The sequence below is a fragment of the Notothenia rossii genome (genome assembly GCF_949606895.1).
Source record: "Notothenia rossii genome assembly, chromosome: 4".
Taxonomy (NCBI): domain Eukaryota; kingdom Metazoa; phylum Chordata; class Actinopteri; order Perciformes; family Nototheniidae; genus Notothenia; species Notothenia rossii.
Genome location: NC_136902.1, coordinates 18,688,234 through 18,704,784, shown reverse-complemented (window position 1 = coordinate 18,704,784; position 16,551 = coordinate 18,688,234). Strand labels below are relative to the sequence as shown.

The 16,551-nt window shown below is 42.6% G+C and overlaps 1 protein-coding gene across 11 annotated transcripts in view; it reads right to left on the bottom strand.

Moving 5' to 3' along the window:
* Positions 1–16,551, bottom strand: part of LOC307035604 (ERC protein 2-like) — a 146,072-nt gene that overhangs the window by 57,040 nt on the left and 72,481 nt on the right. For 10 of the 11 annotated variants that reach the window (XR_013807147.1, XR_013807148.1, XM_079675163.1 and 7 more), the window contains 2 exons: positions 15,999–16,151; positions 12,293–12,453 (listed from right to left, as the gene is read on the bottom strand). Coding sequence is in view for 9 of the 11 variants with exons in the window: in XM_079675163.1 (XP_079531289.1) it covers positions 12,293–12,453; positions 15,999–16,151 (314 nt within the window). In the remaining 2 variants the exon portion in view is untranslated. The remainder of the gene's footprint in view (positions 1–12,292; positions 12,454–15,998; positions 16,152–16,551) is intronic. The other variant, XM_079675161.1, reaches the window with a different exon arrangement.

Genomic DNA, 16,551 nt, shown 5'->3' with positions numbered 1-16,551 from the left:
GCGAAAGCTTTGGCTGCTTTAAGGTGGGAAATGTTTGTAGACCGACCTACAGAGCAAGCTATAAAGCTGCTGGCCGGACACTTAATTCAAACAATTGGTTATATACAAAATGTCTAATCATTCTCTCTGAGTGCTAAATAATGCTAAATCAAATTATACCGTAAAGACACAGACCTGGGCCTGCTATGGCTCCTGCTGTGACTGTGTGCATGTGTAGATTTGTTTAGCTGAAATGTAAATATTGTTAACATGGTGTCTGTTTCAGAGTTGTGAGGTCTCCCGCCACTGTTACAGCAGAGAGAATACAGGTGTGTATTTTTGGTTTCCTGGACTTTGAAGTTGAAACATGCAAAGATAATACAGGAAGAAATAATTACAGAGAAAGTGGCACACAGCCATGAGAGGAAAAATACTCTGGAGGAAACGTTTGCACGACTTACAACTGAAAAAATACTGGGCCCTTTTTACAGCTACACTGTGATGACATGGTGCGCATTGACAAACAGCTCTCATTTGCCGTGCTGAGGATGGGCTGGAGACCACCTCAGAGCTAAAGAGAATTAAAAATAGACTCTGCTGGGAAGCCTACAGACACATGTACAAACACTTTGGCACAAAAATGTGTCTGTCACAGAACATCAACTTTAAAAGGAGGTGAAGAGCGTGCGAGGAACAAAGTTAGCAAGCAAAAACTGATTGTTTATAGCTCTTCTACTGCAGTCATGCAGTCAGAAATACCATGAAGCTGCTTAGAAGTTGGGCGAAACACTGGCACGAAACCCATTGAGACTGACATGTTGAGATGTCTACATTGTGGCGCGCTTGTGTTTATGTGTGTATGTGCATGAATTCATTAAGTGTTTATACTGTAGTGTACCTTTTTTGTGTTTGTGTGTATGTGCGTGCAAGTGTGTTTATTGTGCACTGAGCTCCCAAAGTGACACTGATGTCAGGAAACTGAGACACTCCATGTCCGACAAACACACCATGCCAGGAGGATCCAAACAATGGGCCACAATTGCTTTATTACTCAGTGTTTGCCCTAGGTGTCATGTTACTGAAGTCTCCAACACCATAAAAGCCTTCTCCATGGTTCAGCACTGTGTTTGTGTGTTTGCTCTGGCAGAGGCTCCCCTATGACTAGTTGTATTGGACATGCTCAAACAAAGCCAAACACACAACGGGAGCCGCAAGCAATTAGGGCCTGCCATAGTGCATAACTCCTCTCTGAACACCCCCCTTTTCCCCCTCCCCATGCACCAGTCCCTTTCTCCTCTACCACACAAGGATAGCGCTACCATGAGCCTCCATCCACAACACACACTCTTTCACATATCGTTCCCAGAAACATTTGCATGCTCACTCTGCGCTGGTACCCTGTGTGGCATCAGCGGCAATAAAACTGTTTCTGTGTATGTCATCTTCAGGATTACATGCTAACCTCGGTGGGCAGAACTTTGCTGACTGGCACGAGAATGCCTGTAATGCTAGCAGTCGGCCTAATCCACTGGATTCTTTCATATTACGACGGTTTAGCAGAGAGCAGGGTGGGCCCTGTGTCTCCATTTCCTTCTGTCATTGGACTACATTTGACGCAGTCCACATTTCACGACACCCACTTACTCTTCCTGCTATTGTTTGATGCAGTTTAAAACATGCAATTTATACATTTTTCATCTTGCGTTTTAACTCACATCTGCACGGTAGATGATTAAGACATCCTGTCATAGCAGAGTAAGGCCGGTCATAGTGAGTGATGGACATCCATTTTGAATTGTTTCGAGCCGGAGTAGAGGGTGATATCTCACTGTATGTGGCTTGGACAGCAGACATGGTGAAGATCTGTTTCAAATCAATGTAAGAAAAACTGGTAGATTCAATCTGGGTCAACTGCATTCTCCTTCTACCCCCTGAAGAGCCCTTTCCTCTTTTCTTTGTCTTCCTGGTTCTCTTTTGCCGTATTTGGGTGTCTCTTTGGCCTTTTGTCACTTAACACCTCATAAGAGAGACGTCACTTTTCTGCAAAAAGGGGAAAAGGACAGGATGGAGAGATGAAGCAGTGCTGTAGTTGTAATGAGAGAGTTGGGTGGTTGTGTGTGTGTGTGTGTGTGTGTGTGTGTGTGTGTGTGTGTGTGTGTGTGTGTGTGTGTGTGTGTGTGTGTGTGTGTGTGTGTGTGTGTGTGTGTGTGTGTGTGTGTGTGTGTGTGTGTGTGTGTGTGTGTGTGTGTGTGTGTGTGTGTGTGTGTGTGCTGGGGGTATGTCTGTACCAGTTGTGTACTAATAAAGCTAATGATTGCCATGTGGCCACCAAACAGATTCCTGAATTCCTGTTTTTTCATGTCACAAAGCCATTATTCCATTCCTGCTCTTGTGCCACTTAAAGAAAATCTGAGCATGACTTTAAACTTCAGACCCAGTTGTGTGTGTGGTGTGCGTGCGTGTGTGCCTTTACAAGAACTATAAACAATGACACAGTCTTTGTTGCCCACTTACACCATGCACAGTGATGTTTGTGGTGTAAGAGTAAGAGCACGTATGAGCAAAAGAGTATGACAGGGGACTGCATACCTCTGTATGTTTGTCCTATGTGTGTAAACCTTTTGTAGTGGCTTGCGTAGCTCTCCTGTTACACATACACATGTTCTTTATGGGCTGGCTAATGGAGCTGAGCTCTTCCTGCCTCTGTGATGTGGTTTACTGTTGTTTGATGTGCTCAGGAATCCTGCATAGGAGAGCACCTCAAGCCGATCTTATCACATAAAAGCCCTTGCAATGGAAGAAGACACTCAGCTTTTTTTTTTAACTTAATAGAGATCTGTGTCCCTGTGAGGCTGTGTGTGAGTGTGTGTGTGAGTAATTTTGTGCATGCGTACCTTTTCTCTAATTCAATCGAGTGTGTAACCCAAGGCTAAACACACACATTTGATTTCAGTAAATGCTTAACCCAGAGACCTGTGGCTTGAGTGGATCAGAGACATGTCAGATATGTCAGGGAACGCTATGGTGAGTGCATGTGTGTGTGACAGAGGGAGGGTGCAACAGAGTAAAGAAAAAAGGGATTTCACTTTAAAATATTTTAACTGAAATCATATAATGTGTTACTTTATGCAAGTTTAAGAAAAATACTAAAGGTGTCGTTAGTTCTTAGCTAGGTGTACCATATGTTGTTTGCAGGATTATTTGGTTTTTCATTTTACATACAAAAGGAAATGAGGAAAAAAAAGTAATAAATATTGGGTATTTTAATGCTACAAATAAATCAATTGGATAGTTTGAAAGACCTTCATTGTGTGAAATGATTTCACCTGATAATTTATCAGGTGTACAATATCTGTTTCAAATTTGTTTAGAAAAACATCCTTATTAGATATTTGTAGGAAGCCTTAGCCCAAAGCTTTCGTTTTATACACATTTTATACTGTAGAAAAGGTAAACATTTATTGATAGATAATTAGGAAAAAAAGGTTACATGGACTGCTTTTTGAAATCATAACCAACACATCTATTATCTATTGGTAGAAACAGTTGCTACTGAAAGAGGAAGCTCAGGCGATTCCTGCTTTGTACGAATGACGCACAGTGCATTACAGTTTACTGAATTGTGAAAAAGTGTGTATTTTGTTTCAAAATGCGTCATTGGGTGCTTCAGGTTCCGCCTAAACACAGAGGGAAATGAAAGGAAACACACCACCACAACCTCTGTAACAGTAATGTCAACCTCATCCTTTATCCAAATGCTTTACACTCCATAATAACGGATAAAATATTCACTGGGGTTTTGGTTACAGTAATGTCAGTGTAGACATACAGTCTTGTTATGCTTTGAATATTATATTCTGAAATGACACAACCTATTTCCTCAGTTTTCTGATCTTGATGTAAATTATTCAAGACAAAAACACGCATAACTTAATATCAAGACGTTCATGAATGGTCACATTCTCAATCATGCATGCACTGTCTAGATTGGATTTCATCTATGGCCTGATATTCATGCCATTGTCTTTGCTCACACTCCCTCTAGCCATTCTTGTCCCTGCATGAATCCTGTGTTGTTTGTTTAGTGGTGACCAGTCCTGTCTCTGCGCAGTCTGTCCGCCCACATGAAGGCCTTTTCTGTCTTATTGATGGGAGCTTTAGGGATGAAGGACTACACAGATTAAACTGTGGTTGCCATCTTGAATAGACGTCACGCTCACGCCAAATAAACTTTGGGTTTTAGTTCAGTGTGTTTTTTCTCTCTTCCGCTCTTTTCAGTGGGTTTTGCTTTGTTTTTAATGGACATCAACTCTAAAATCGTAAAAAGAGACAAATGTTTTATTGCAGAGTTGTGAAACTTTACAGTGTCTGTGATGCTTGTGAACGGTAATTTCTCTCCACAAACAAAGAAAACTGTAGTTTTTATTTTTACGACATTTCAAATCCTAGCAGTAAGCTTAACCCCAGTGACCCATACTTTCTCTACCGATTGCATTTCTTCTTATTCTCTATTCACCCTTCTCTTTTCCTTTCCTTTTATTCCCCGCTTTTTTCTTTCTTTTTCTTTCCTCTCCTTTATAGTCCTAAACTCTGGATAGTACCCACCGGCACCCGAGAAAACAGTTATGTTTCCAATATGTCTCCATTTAGCAGGGACCAAATGAACAAGAGCATGGCCAAGACAAGAGCAGGAAAAATCATCAAACAGCCACTGGCACAATCTGCTTATCTTTCACTGCTAATAGCTCTCATGCTCTTCACATCATAGCTTCGATGTGCACACATGCACGCACACACACACACACACACACACACACACACACACACACACACACACACACACACACACACACACACACACACACACACACACACACACACACACACACACACACACACACACACACAAATGCATGTACGCACATGTTGATCTTACTTGGACACAAACACATTCATTGCGCATTACTGAGGATACACATGCTCATCCAAACTTGCTTGGGCTGTTTCCTGCCACTGCCGAGAAGTACATAATGATAATTACAGTTTGGGTCTACATCCCTGAATTAACCAGATCAGACACACACAATCCAGAAGTGCCAGGGGCTGCTGTGGTGTGTGCTGACTGTTGTGCAGCCCTGTGCTCAGAAATGGTCCGTTCCTCTATTGTGTTCTATTAAAACCTCCTGGAAACCATCTCAGCAAGAGAGATGTGCAGAGCCAATACAACTCCAGTCAAACTTAAAAAGAGTCAGAAAGTCCTTACTGAGGACTTCATGTAACAATATGTTACTCTGATTGAAGAAAATGTATAGAAGTGAAACTGAGAGCACAGTGAGAGCTCAAATGATTCTACCATTAAGGCTTTTTTTATTGATCTGTAGAATGTACAAAATAATCAAAGAGTAAGAGGCAAACACAGACGGAGAGACCTACTTACTGTATACCCAGATAAAGACAGACGGACAGACGTAGCCAGAAAAGCAACAGAGGAGAAAACCAGGAGCCAGCACTCAGGTGTTTGTGCCAACCACAGAGGCTTGGAGGTGTTTACAGTGTGAGAATATATGCCAGTAAGCCCCATTGACTCACTTGTGAGGGAATACCACCATTTCATGTGCCCATAATGGTAAACCAAGAGAGCTTTTCACTAGGCCACTGTTTTACAATGCAGCACATCCAACAACATATTACTGGCTGCACTTAAAATAACCCAGCAGTTTGTTTTCTTCTAAACCACTTGCTGCTGCAACCATTTTGGGCTTTTAGTTAACTCTGTGTGCTTCATCTCTGCTGCTATCAATATATCCATGTGAACATACATATTTATATATGAATATGTATTATTTGAATTCCAAATTGCTTTACTTTCATGACAAAATCTATCTTTGCATTGACAACACCTCCTCCCTTGACCTCCCCTTCTCTCTCCTCATTCCTATAGTGACCCTGAGGGCAGGACCGTCATTAAGAGGCCTTCACTGGTCACCTCTGGCTCCTGTGTCCCGGGCTGCCTCTTTATGGCCGCAGGGCGCACCTAATCAATTGCCCACTCATGAACACTCTTAAAATCTACGACAAGCAAACACTCGTATACAAGACAACTTCCATTCAATTAGTCTTGAGATGTATTCAAACTTGCGGGCGTTAGTCTCCCTGAGGCCAATCAGATTGGGCTTTCTCGAGACTTCTACCCCAGCCAAATGACACTAATTAGCTGTGTGTATGTGTGTGTGCGTGCAGGTATGTGCATGTGTGTTTGCGACTGACACTAATTAGCGGAGCTGGTGCACCTATTTCCTCAGGACCATTTCCTGTGATAGTAATTATTAGGTACGTGTGATAAATTCCAGGCCTTCTTCCACCCGTCTAGAGATATAACAAGAGAGAAACAGACAAGGAGAGGGAGAGCGAGCATTCAATACTAAGAGGACGTTAAGGAGGTCACGGTTAAAAGAGTAAGAAGAGACTATGGAAGAATGATTTTACTGTAGTGGTGCAAACTCCCGTAGGACAAAGGGGAAAGCAGTTTCCATTTGCAAGATATTCCCTCCTTGACTTGGCCTCACTATTTTCCTTTTTAGTTGTCAATCATTGCATTGTTTTTGTTTTTGTGTGACACATCTTCATATGTCAGTCTTCAGATTAAGACAAGACGTTCTTTCTGTCTCTGGAAAGACTCTTCTATTGCTGTCTATCAGCTTAACCAAACACACACACAGTACACATACTCTCCTCTTTATTCTATTCACCAGTGTCCTCCGAGCATAAACTCATCTTTCAGTTCAACATCAGCTTCATAAGACAGCTCTAGCCTTTAGTCATTCACACAGACTTTAGGAGACAATGCCACTTCACCTTGGCCATTACATGGCTCACAAATCCTCTCTGCTATGTCAGCAACACAGCAGTATCCATACAGCAGGCAAACAGAGTGTCATTTGAAAAAGAACTCAAGGGTTTAAATAACGTACAGGAGAAAAAAAACTCCAATTCATAGGTACTGGGCGGTTACAGTAAATGCTTGCCAAAATACTATGCGGATAAATGCACCAGTCAAATATTAATAAGAAGTGATACAAAATAACCATAATTTATGCTAGAACAGCCCAAACCTTGAGAGAAGTGAGCTCAAGGTATGACGTTTGCAAATTGCAGTCCAAATGAAAAACATGGTCTGGGAAAAATGGGTCAAAAAAGTTTGGCACCTAACCTTCAATTGCGTGAGCTGAACGGCTGAACGGTGGAATGTACAATTTCAGATCTGGCTATACTATGCACACTTTCGCTCTGCTTAAAGCTTATTTCATGGGACCCAGACAGGGCTTGACAGGAGTTGCTTGGATACCAATCGCAACCTTTATGAAAAATTGGCAACCAATTGTTTGCTTTGGTTCCCACCATTGGTAACTACCTTTAACATATTTTCATCATTAAATTGAAGTCTAACCGGATAAAGTCTTAATGACTTAAAATATAACGTGACTAATATTTTTAATGTAAGCTACTGCTCTTAACAGATTGTGTTAAGCCCTGCCAGGTAGACTGTCATTATCTCACTGTACTGAACAAGGACTTAGAAGCAGGGATTTCCATGTGATGAAGCCCTCCATTGACAAAACCTCAAAGGAGGAGGAGGACTAGGGTGGAGCATGCCTAGGCCCTGACATAATAACACACCTACAGGCCCGACAGCCGACACACATGTCGAAGGTAAATACGCGTGTCAGAGGGCACGGGAGCACAGACAGACATGATGAATTGCCCAAAGTTCCCACGAGGCGACACACATACAAACTTGCTCGGCGAGAGAGGAAGGTGATGTGTGGTCAGCCCCTCCTCATCACTGCAATACAGAGAATCCCATTCACACACTGCACCTATACCCTCTATGTCTCATCATTACTTATCACAACAATGGCACTGTCACACCATACCTGTCTGCAGATTTCGCCAGTATGTGAGTGTCGTTTCAAAAATGGGTGAATGCAATGCTGCTTGGTTGAATAGATGAATGTGTAAATATACTTTTTTGGGGGTGAAATGTCTTCCAATGATGTGTGTGAGTGCACATGCCGTATATGCGTTTATATCTGCTGGTATGTGTGTGTGCCCAGGCCCCTCAGAGAGATCAGCGAGCAGGGACATGACCTTGCCAGTACAGCTGGTCTTTCTGTGTGTTTAGTCAATGTAACCATGGCAATGGCAGTGCAGACACAATGTCTACATTTGGGATTTGAAAGTCATAACGTTGCTGCCGCTCTAAGCTTCATTATGCCATGGATTACTGTAACTAGCCAACAAACGGATACATGAACACACTTCACGGACAGAATTGAATTTAAGGGTTACAGGTCATGGGTTATAACATTTACACCATGGAGAATAGCTCATTTAAGTTTGTAGGCTGAGTTGTGAGTAATGATAAAAACATGTAAGCATTATATAGCCGATATTTAGCTTTTGCCGTATGACACAAAGGGTATGATTATATCCAAATAGTCCACACATGTTGAGCAAATGTCCAAATCTCTGGCGAAAGAAAGTGTGAACACATGAAACGCAGGATTTTCTATGAATAACTGCTCAGCAAAACATGCAAGACATAAGAGTGTATAATTGATAAAGCTCCTGCGTTAGTATTACACTGAGGAATAAGTTTTATTTTATGAGGTATTTTGTTCCAACATGTGGTTTGGTTAAAGTAGTGAAATTTAACATAATAAAAGAAAAGGAAGAAAAAAAGCCCTCAGCAGATTTTCAACATTTATTTTTCCATTGCGTCCTCAGCATGATCATTTGTGCTCTGAATACATTTCTATTTTCAATCTCTGGCACATCCACCTGTGAATCAACAGGTGGATGTGGTGCAGGTGTTTGCTGATACATGTTGTGTTTAGTCATTCTTCTCTCTCTCTCTAGCTCCAAAGACTCTGCTCCTTCCCACAGCTTTCCTCAATCATTTCCCTGTTCTTTCTTCCACCACTTCCTCCATCATTCTCCTCCTCCCTTCCTCTATCCATCACCCCCATTATCAATCACTCCCTCATTCTATCATCTTTGTTTTCTCTCCATCATTTACTCTTTCCTCCCTAAGTCCCTGCTGCGACTACGCTCTTTTCTTTGGTTTACTGTCTTGCAGAATCTCTCTACTGATGTTTGCACAATTTTCCCCTCCATCTCTCAAATTGTCAAGTCCCCCCACTCTACCTCTAAAAAATGTCCACTGTGTCAACTCTGCATCTCTTTATGTGCATGCCTCAAAGCTGCCGCTACCTTTTTTCTTAACTCTATCAGCATTTGCCATCACTAAAATGTAAACAGAGATAATATCAGCTCCATTCCAAGTGTCTACAGGAGGATCGGGTTGAGTAAGCCACTGCAATGTTGTGGCATGTAGTATTATCCAATTCAGCCTATGGAAACATCTCAATGACTAGCTATTCAACATGTCCAAACACATAATTTCTCTATTGTGCACCTACACCTCGTGACCCAAGACTCATTTAATGGCTAGCTTCTCCAGAGGCCATCTGTGTTAGTATGTGTGTGTGTGTGTGTGTGTGTGTGTGTGTGTGTGTGTGTGTGTGTGTGAGTGTGTGTGTGTGTGTGTGTGTGTGTGTGTGTGTGTGTGTGTGTGTGTGTGTGTGTGTGTGTGTGTGTGTGTGTGTGTGTGTGTGTGTGTGTGTGTGTGTGTGTGTGTGTGTGTGCGTGTGTGTGTGTGTTTGAGCACTGTACAGTATGTTGGAAACTCAATCTGGTGTGGGGTGATAGAGCAGACCCGCACCGCTCCTTATACATCAAGCATTCAGCTCCATATCTGAAAAGGCATATATAAAATAGGCACTCTCCATCTCTCTCTGTCTCATCACAAACACACACACGCAGCCACGCACACACACACACACACACACACACACACACACACCCACACACACACACACACACACACACACACACACACACACACACACACACACACACACACACACACACACACACACACACACAACCCAAGCTAGGAATCCCAGCATGCAATGAGAGGATATTGAAAATGATTTTTTCCCCTCTTGTCTCTTTCATTAACAGTGTTGAAAAGCAAAGAGTCTGCTCTCTCTCCCTGGCTTATACACACACACACACGCACATTAAAAAACACACACCGAGAACTCCCCATTTCATTGGGGAACGTGCCTCACATGGTTTGCTTCAGCTGGTCTTCTTGACAAATGCCACATTACAGCAGGGAGAAGGAGAAACTTGGCATGCAATCAAACTTCTCTCATGATTTCTAAGATTTGAAATACTTCAGTTTGTGTAGCCCCTCCATTCCATCCTCCCCTCCCTCTCATTCTCTCTTTCTGTCTACTTGTTTTTTTTGCCTTCACTCTAACTCCCTCTCTCTCTCTCTCTCTTGTTACCTCTCTTTTCTCTGCCTTATCTTTCCTGTTTAGTTTTCCCTGTGCTAACTTGGACCAGAGCTGTGCTGTGGGAATACGGCCCCTTTTAAAGCAAAAAGCCAAAGTTTGTGTAAGTGTGTGCATGTCTACATACGTGAGTGATTATATGTGAGTTCCACTGAGGTTGTGTGTACATTCTGCATACGTATCTTTGCGGCTTGTACAGATGTAAGTCAGTCTCACGAAGCTTCGCCCCTCGCAATTCAACAGTCCTTTAATCCTCATCATCAGTGACCCCAAACCCCTGCCTCTGACCTATTCTTACACACAGACACATACAGGTTCAAAGCCACAAAAGACCACACACACACACACACACACACACACACACACACACACACACACACACACACACACACACACACACACACACACACACACACACACACACACACACACACACACACACACACACACACACACACACACACACACACACACACACACACACACACACACACACACACACACACACACACACTCGTGCCCCCTACATTAGCTCTTACCAGTGGAGACTTGCATTCAGTCAAAGTCTCAAACACAAAGGCAAATAATCCCACCTACTTTGTTGCCATTTATGTCAGCCAAGCATCACACTAAGCTTCTTCCTCAGACACCCTTATAATAATAATTTTAAATGAATTTAACCAGAGTGACAATAAAGTAGAATGTCATTCACATGGTAGGTCTGTGAGTATTTTTCTAATATAATGTACATACCCAGGAGCACAGATTTTGTCTGTTTCATATGTAATACATTTCCTCTGCTAAACAACCCCATGTCATGTTTGGATGGTGGAAATTGAAACAGACATATAGTTGGTTTGTATCACAAGTGTGTGTATGTGCAGATACACGGGCAGGGCACTCACTTTCTTGGTCCCCGGCACATACAATGTACGCATATGCGTATTGTAGGCACATGCACACATTCCTTCCGAGTTAGTGTGATCAGAGGGTTTTGTGAGGCGTAATGAATTTTTAAAAGTTGTGTTTTCAATACATGTGTGCCAGCCTTCCCTTTTGTACTGTACAGAGTGGCTCACATTAAAGGCATTTCTCTGCAGCACATGACAACCAGATATGTGGCTCCATGCTCCTTCAATCAGAGAGCTCAAAGTAAACACACATGTAGCCGCTCCACTGACAGATCACTGAACTTCACTCACACATTCATACAAACGCACTGACACACACTCACACATGGAAATATAGCCGGTCCTGCTAACTTTCCTCCTTCTCTAAATCTCTCTCTGTCACACACAGACATACAAATGAACAAAACAGCCAAACACACATTTTTCTAGCCTGCTGTCTAAGGCTGCACCACCTGTCCTTAATAAATGTAACTTTTCACGAGACAGCTAAAGACAACGGCTGATCCTGCTTTAAAACACACCTCAGGACTGATGTCTATATAACACTCATGTGCAGAGATGCACATGTGAACAGGTGAGCGTAGAAAAGGGCCTAATACAGTATTAGACACAGGTTTCTGCTGCAGCAAACAAGCTGCTGTGCAGGGTGATGGAAATGCACACATGAAGCACTGAGCGAACTGCGCCAATGTTAATAAAAAAACCTTCATCATATACTTTTATAGGCTGGGGGTGTAGTCACTACCAAAAACGCTTGTTTAAATAATGAATAATACTGCAGTAGTAAAGTCTTTTTTTAACTGATAAGAAATGAATTTTATGAATGTAGAAGTAATGGCATGAGGTTACACAGAGTGTGATCCGATGTGACCTTTTACAATTTGAAAGGAAAACATGAAGTAAATAAATAAATAAGATATACATACTTTGTGGATATAATGTTTTGTATAAAGAAAAATAGCTTCGTTTGAGACTAACTTCATTTCCAGAATCTCCTCCAGCTGTTTCCGTCGCTCATGGCGAAGACTGTTGAGGTGCCCGTCTCTCTCATGCAGGGACTGCTGGGTGGAGGACAGATGCAGCTTGGTGGCATCAAGCTCCTGACGTGTCTTCTCTAAAGCCCCCATCAGCTCCTCCAACTATTCAAGGGGATAACAATATGATCAGGTTAAAACATCACCAAATGTATCAGGTTACTAGCCCTCATTTCTCTGTGTCCATTAAATCATTTAGTATTTCATAATAATATTAAGAATACAAGATATATTATATACTCGCAGTTTCACTCACACACACATGGACATAAAGTAATGAATTACACATGTATTTGAACTTGTATTTGTCTTTGAGTATTTTTTAGATGTTATTTTGCTTTGAAAGTGGCCAGATGTAATCTAGGAGCAGGTGAAATTACTGAGGTTTAAAGGTGATATGATATGTCCACTGACCCTTGGACTGGAAACAAGAGTTCCCTCTTGTCTCCCACCTTTCTCCACTCATTTGATCTCACTCTCAAGTGTGGCTCTACTTTAGAGCAGGTGAGAATAATGCTCAACCCCTCAACTACGTCTCCTCCCTCTGCACACACATGCCCTCCAGCCATGCAGGCCAACCTGCGTGTCTGAAAGACAGGATGTGACCTTAGGGCATCAATTATTCTAAGACAGGAAGTCACTAATTGTCTAACAACAAGTACTTTACAATAGGATGCAGTACTAGGCTGTCTTGCTCGTAAGATGTAAATGGAGGGTCACAAACATTTAAATGTATCTTTGTTTTGATGATTTGTAGGTGTGTTATATAATATAGTAAAGCAATCATTTCTGGTGTTGGACCTCAAATGAACAAAGGGAAAGAAAATGAAAAAAAGAAGCAAAAAAGAAAGGGAGTATTAGGGGAAAGCACTCCATGGGGTAGGACATGCAAAAAGAAATGGGCCTCTTTTATGAAGGGGCCAAATCGTTCACACATTTTCAGGACACTCTCGATCTCCGCTGGTTCTCTAGGTGTGTTTCACAGATGTCAGATAATGTGCTCACTGACTGGTCATGAATATCACATATGGAGTCAGGGAAGAAAGGGTGAAAGCAAGCCGGGAATACGGATATTTGAAATGGTGGGAAAGTGACAACTCTCAGTCATGAAGCCCTCAGAAGCATTGTTTTAAATATAATACACCCTATATCCCTGCCAACAACAACTGACCTCTGCAGTATCCAGCAGATAATATAACCAACATCAACAAGACATCCAACTGTCCAAAATCACACCCTGTTTAAATGTTGGATTTTTTCTTTGAGGCTTTAAAACAATCCAAAGCCAATCTTTGTATCTTGAAAGCCAAAGGTCACACACACACAATTCCATTCACACCCACCACATGTCTATCAACCCTCATGCACCTACTGCCTACCTCCCAATCCCCCATCAGTCCACCACCCAGGCTAGCCTGCACTTCACAATCACATCATTAATAAGGAATACAATGCATTTTAGTGAAATTAGGGACCTAATCAGCTTAGCGGTGGGCCTGTGCGTGCTAATTTAGCTCAACTTCAAGGCAAAGCCCCCCAGCCAGGCTAAGGCTCACTAAGACTGGCCCAAAGCCCCTTTAGTTGTTAAGCTGATTGGGGGCTCAGAGGTAAGGGCCAAATCCCTCTTGTCCATTTGCGTCGGTGTTGCTGGTTCAGAGGCCTAGTTCAAACGGCAAAGAGGGGGAGAGAGGGAGAGACACAGGAACTTAGATGGAGAGAAAGGGATAGAGAGGGTGGAGATGATTGGTTGAGACAACTTAAGAAGGCAGATGGGAAACAACGAGGTTCGGGGACAAAGAATGGACAGGGGAGATGATGGCAGGAGAAGGACAAGAGACAGAGAGAGGCAGAGACGGGGTGAGAGACTTAGAGGGGGTGTGAAGAAAAGCGACCCGGGGCATTACCCATGCTCCATTTCAGCAGGTCAGGCTGATGGAGGACTTGTTTCAGCGCATTACACATCATGAGGCTGATTACTCCGGGACAGAGGGGAGAAGAAAGAGGAAAAGCCAAGGAAAGAGTTTGTGGGGGAGGGGAGGGGAGGGGGGGGAGGGTGATGTGAGAATGTGAGTCTGGCAGCGCGCTCTGAAACGGTGCCAGGGTCAGGTGATGTTTCAGAAGGACCTGTCCCCCTCTCTGGTCCCCCAATATCCCTTTCCACACACACACTATGTTTCTCTGCAGTCTGAGGCGAGAGTGGTAGTTGACTGATGACTGTGTAACTGCATGTTAATGGCATGTTGACTCGCTGCCTCCGTGTGCAGTGACGTCTTTCTGGCTCACAAAGTTCAGCGTGTTAACAGAACCTACTGTAGCAGTGAGCATCAATGCTGAGAGCAACAGTGCCACATGGGGACCTTTCCTCGTATCAGTGCCGGCTCAATACGTGTCAAGTGCAGTCGCTAGTATGACTGCATGCTGCCTGGTTATATTCTCTATGTGAAGGATGTGGATTGACTTGAAACAAAGGCAATTTCAATACAAGTTTTGGGTCAATGAGTTTATCCTGACACAAGTTAAAAAACAACCTTTTCTGGCTAGACAGAGGTAAACTTTGGTCAATGCTGAATCATTCACTTTACTCATGCAAAAGTCCCACAGACATAAATAAACTTTTCCTTTGGACTTCTCTGTGAATCAGAATAATGTTTGATAAACACAGTATCCATGCTGACGGTAAGTCAAGCGTGCAAAGTCCAGAAATTGCAAAAATGAAGAAGAAAAACAGCCAGAGTTAGTATTGGCTCTCACAGACTTTTCTAAACCTCCTATTTGCCTGTTTTGTGCAGCAATCTCCTCGCTTCATCTTTAAAGTTTTCTCAATAAGGTTCTGTCTTTGAACGCACCCTTTGTGTGGGTGAAAGCCTATAAATGTGTGTTTGAAGCAATGCAGCACCATTCTCCCTCCAAATGTTAGTTCTTGTTCTAACCGCCAATTGCTCTCATATTACTTGTGGCACTCATCAGTAATGCAAGGTCATTCTCATTCAAATGCACACTCACACCAAGAGGAAACACACTCCCTTGCCCTGTTTCTCTTTCCCACCACAGACACACCTATGCTCTCTCTCACACACACACAAACACACATTGCAAAACGCACACAATTACACTTTTTGGACCCACTTAAAGAGTTAGACTGGCCGGCTGGCAGTCAGACAGACAGATATACTGAGTAAAAGGGCAGCCTGTACTCCATCAAGACTACAAGTCTATAGATGTGTTAATGAATTCCGATTGCATGCTCATGCACTCACAATATGCAAATAGCAAACTTAACAAGAGACAGAAATGAAAGGATGCTGGGAGATTTTGTTTAAGTTTTTAAGAGGTAGAAAATAAACAAGCGCATGTTTAGAGAATACAACTAAATTAGGCAGAGAATAAATATAACAGACAGAAACCAAAACAAAATGATCCCATTTTTGTAATGATATTTGTTAGTTAAAAACTACATATTAAGGGATTATGGATCATTCATCATCCACAGTCTGCCTGCAGTTCCACTCTAAGCCACATGGGGGTGCAGTTAAGTTCTTCACATTTTCTCAATAGTCTGTTGTAGATCAAGCTCAGATGCATGAGACTATCTGTGTGTATGTGTATGCTGGTCCTAAGTCTTCCATCAATGTGTTAAGCTTCAGGTACACCTGTCTCTGGGACTGGACACGGGCTGTCTCCTCCTGCGCCCAGAGAGCCTCCCTATGTGCAGAGGTGTTCATGCTCTCCCTCAGTGACCTCTCCAACTCTCTGATCCGATCCGCAGTCTCCCGCATGGCATCCTGGGAAGCTGAGAGAGGAAGCTAAGGGGGCGAGAGAAGTTCAGAGAAGGAGGTCGAGGAGGAGGGTTGGAAGCCAAATAGCAAAAGGCAGAGGGAGAGTGTTTATCTTTGAGAATACTTTGCTTTGAAAAATCATCACTAAATGTTTTTGCATTGGAATAATATTATACTGGCAAAAGATAATTTAAGAAAGGGTGTTTTTATTTGATCCCTTTGCGAAAAGAGAAATCCAGTCCATGTAAAACAGAATCAAGAGAAAAGACTTGAGGAAGTAAAAAAGCTGAGGCAAGAGAAGAACAAGACTTCACTCAGAAGAAGGAGACACAGCCAAGACGAAGAGAGTGATAAGTGATGGAGAGATAGAGTGTGTAAGTGCTGTGACCTTTGCCAACATCTATATGAGTGTGCAGCGTGTGCTTAT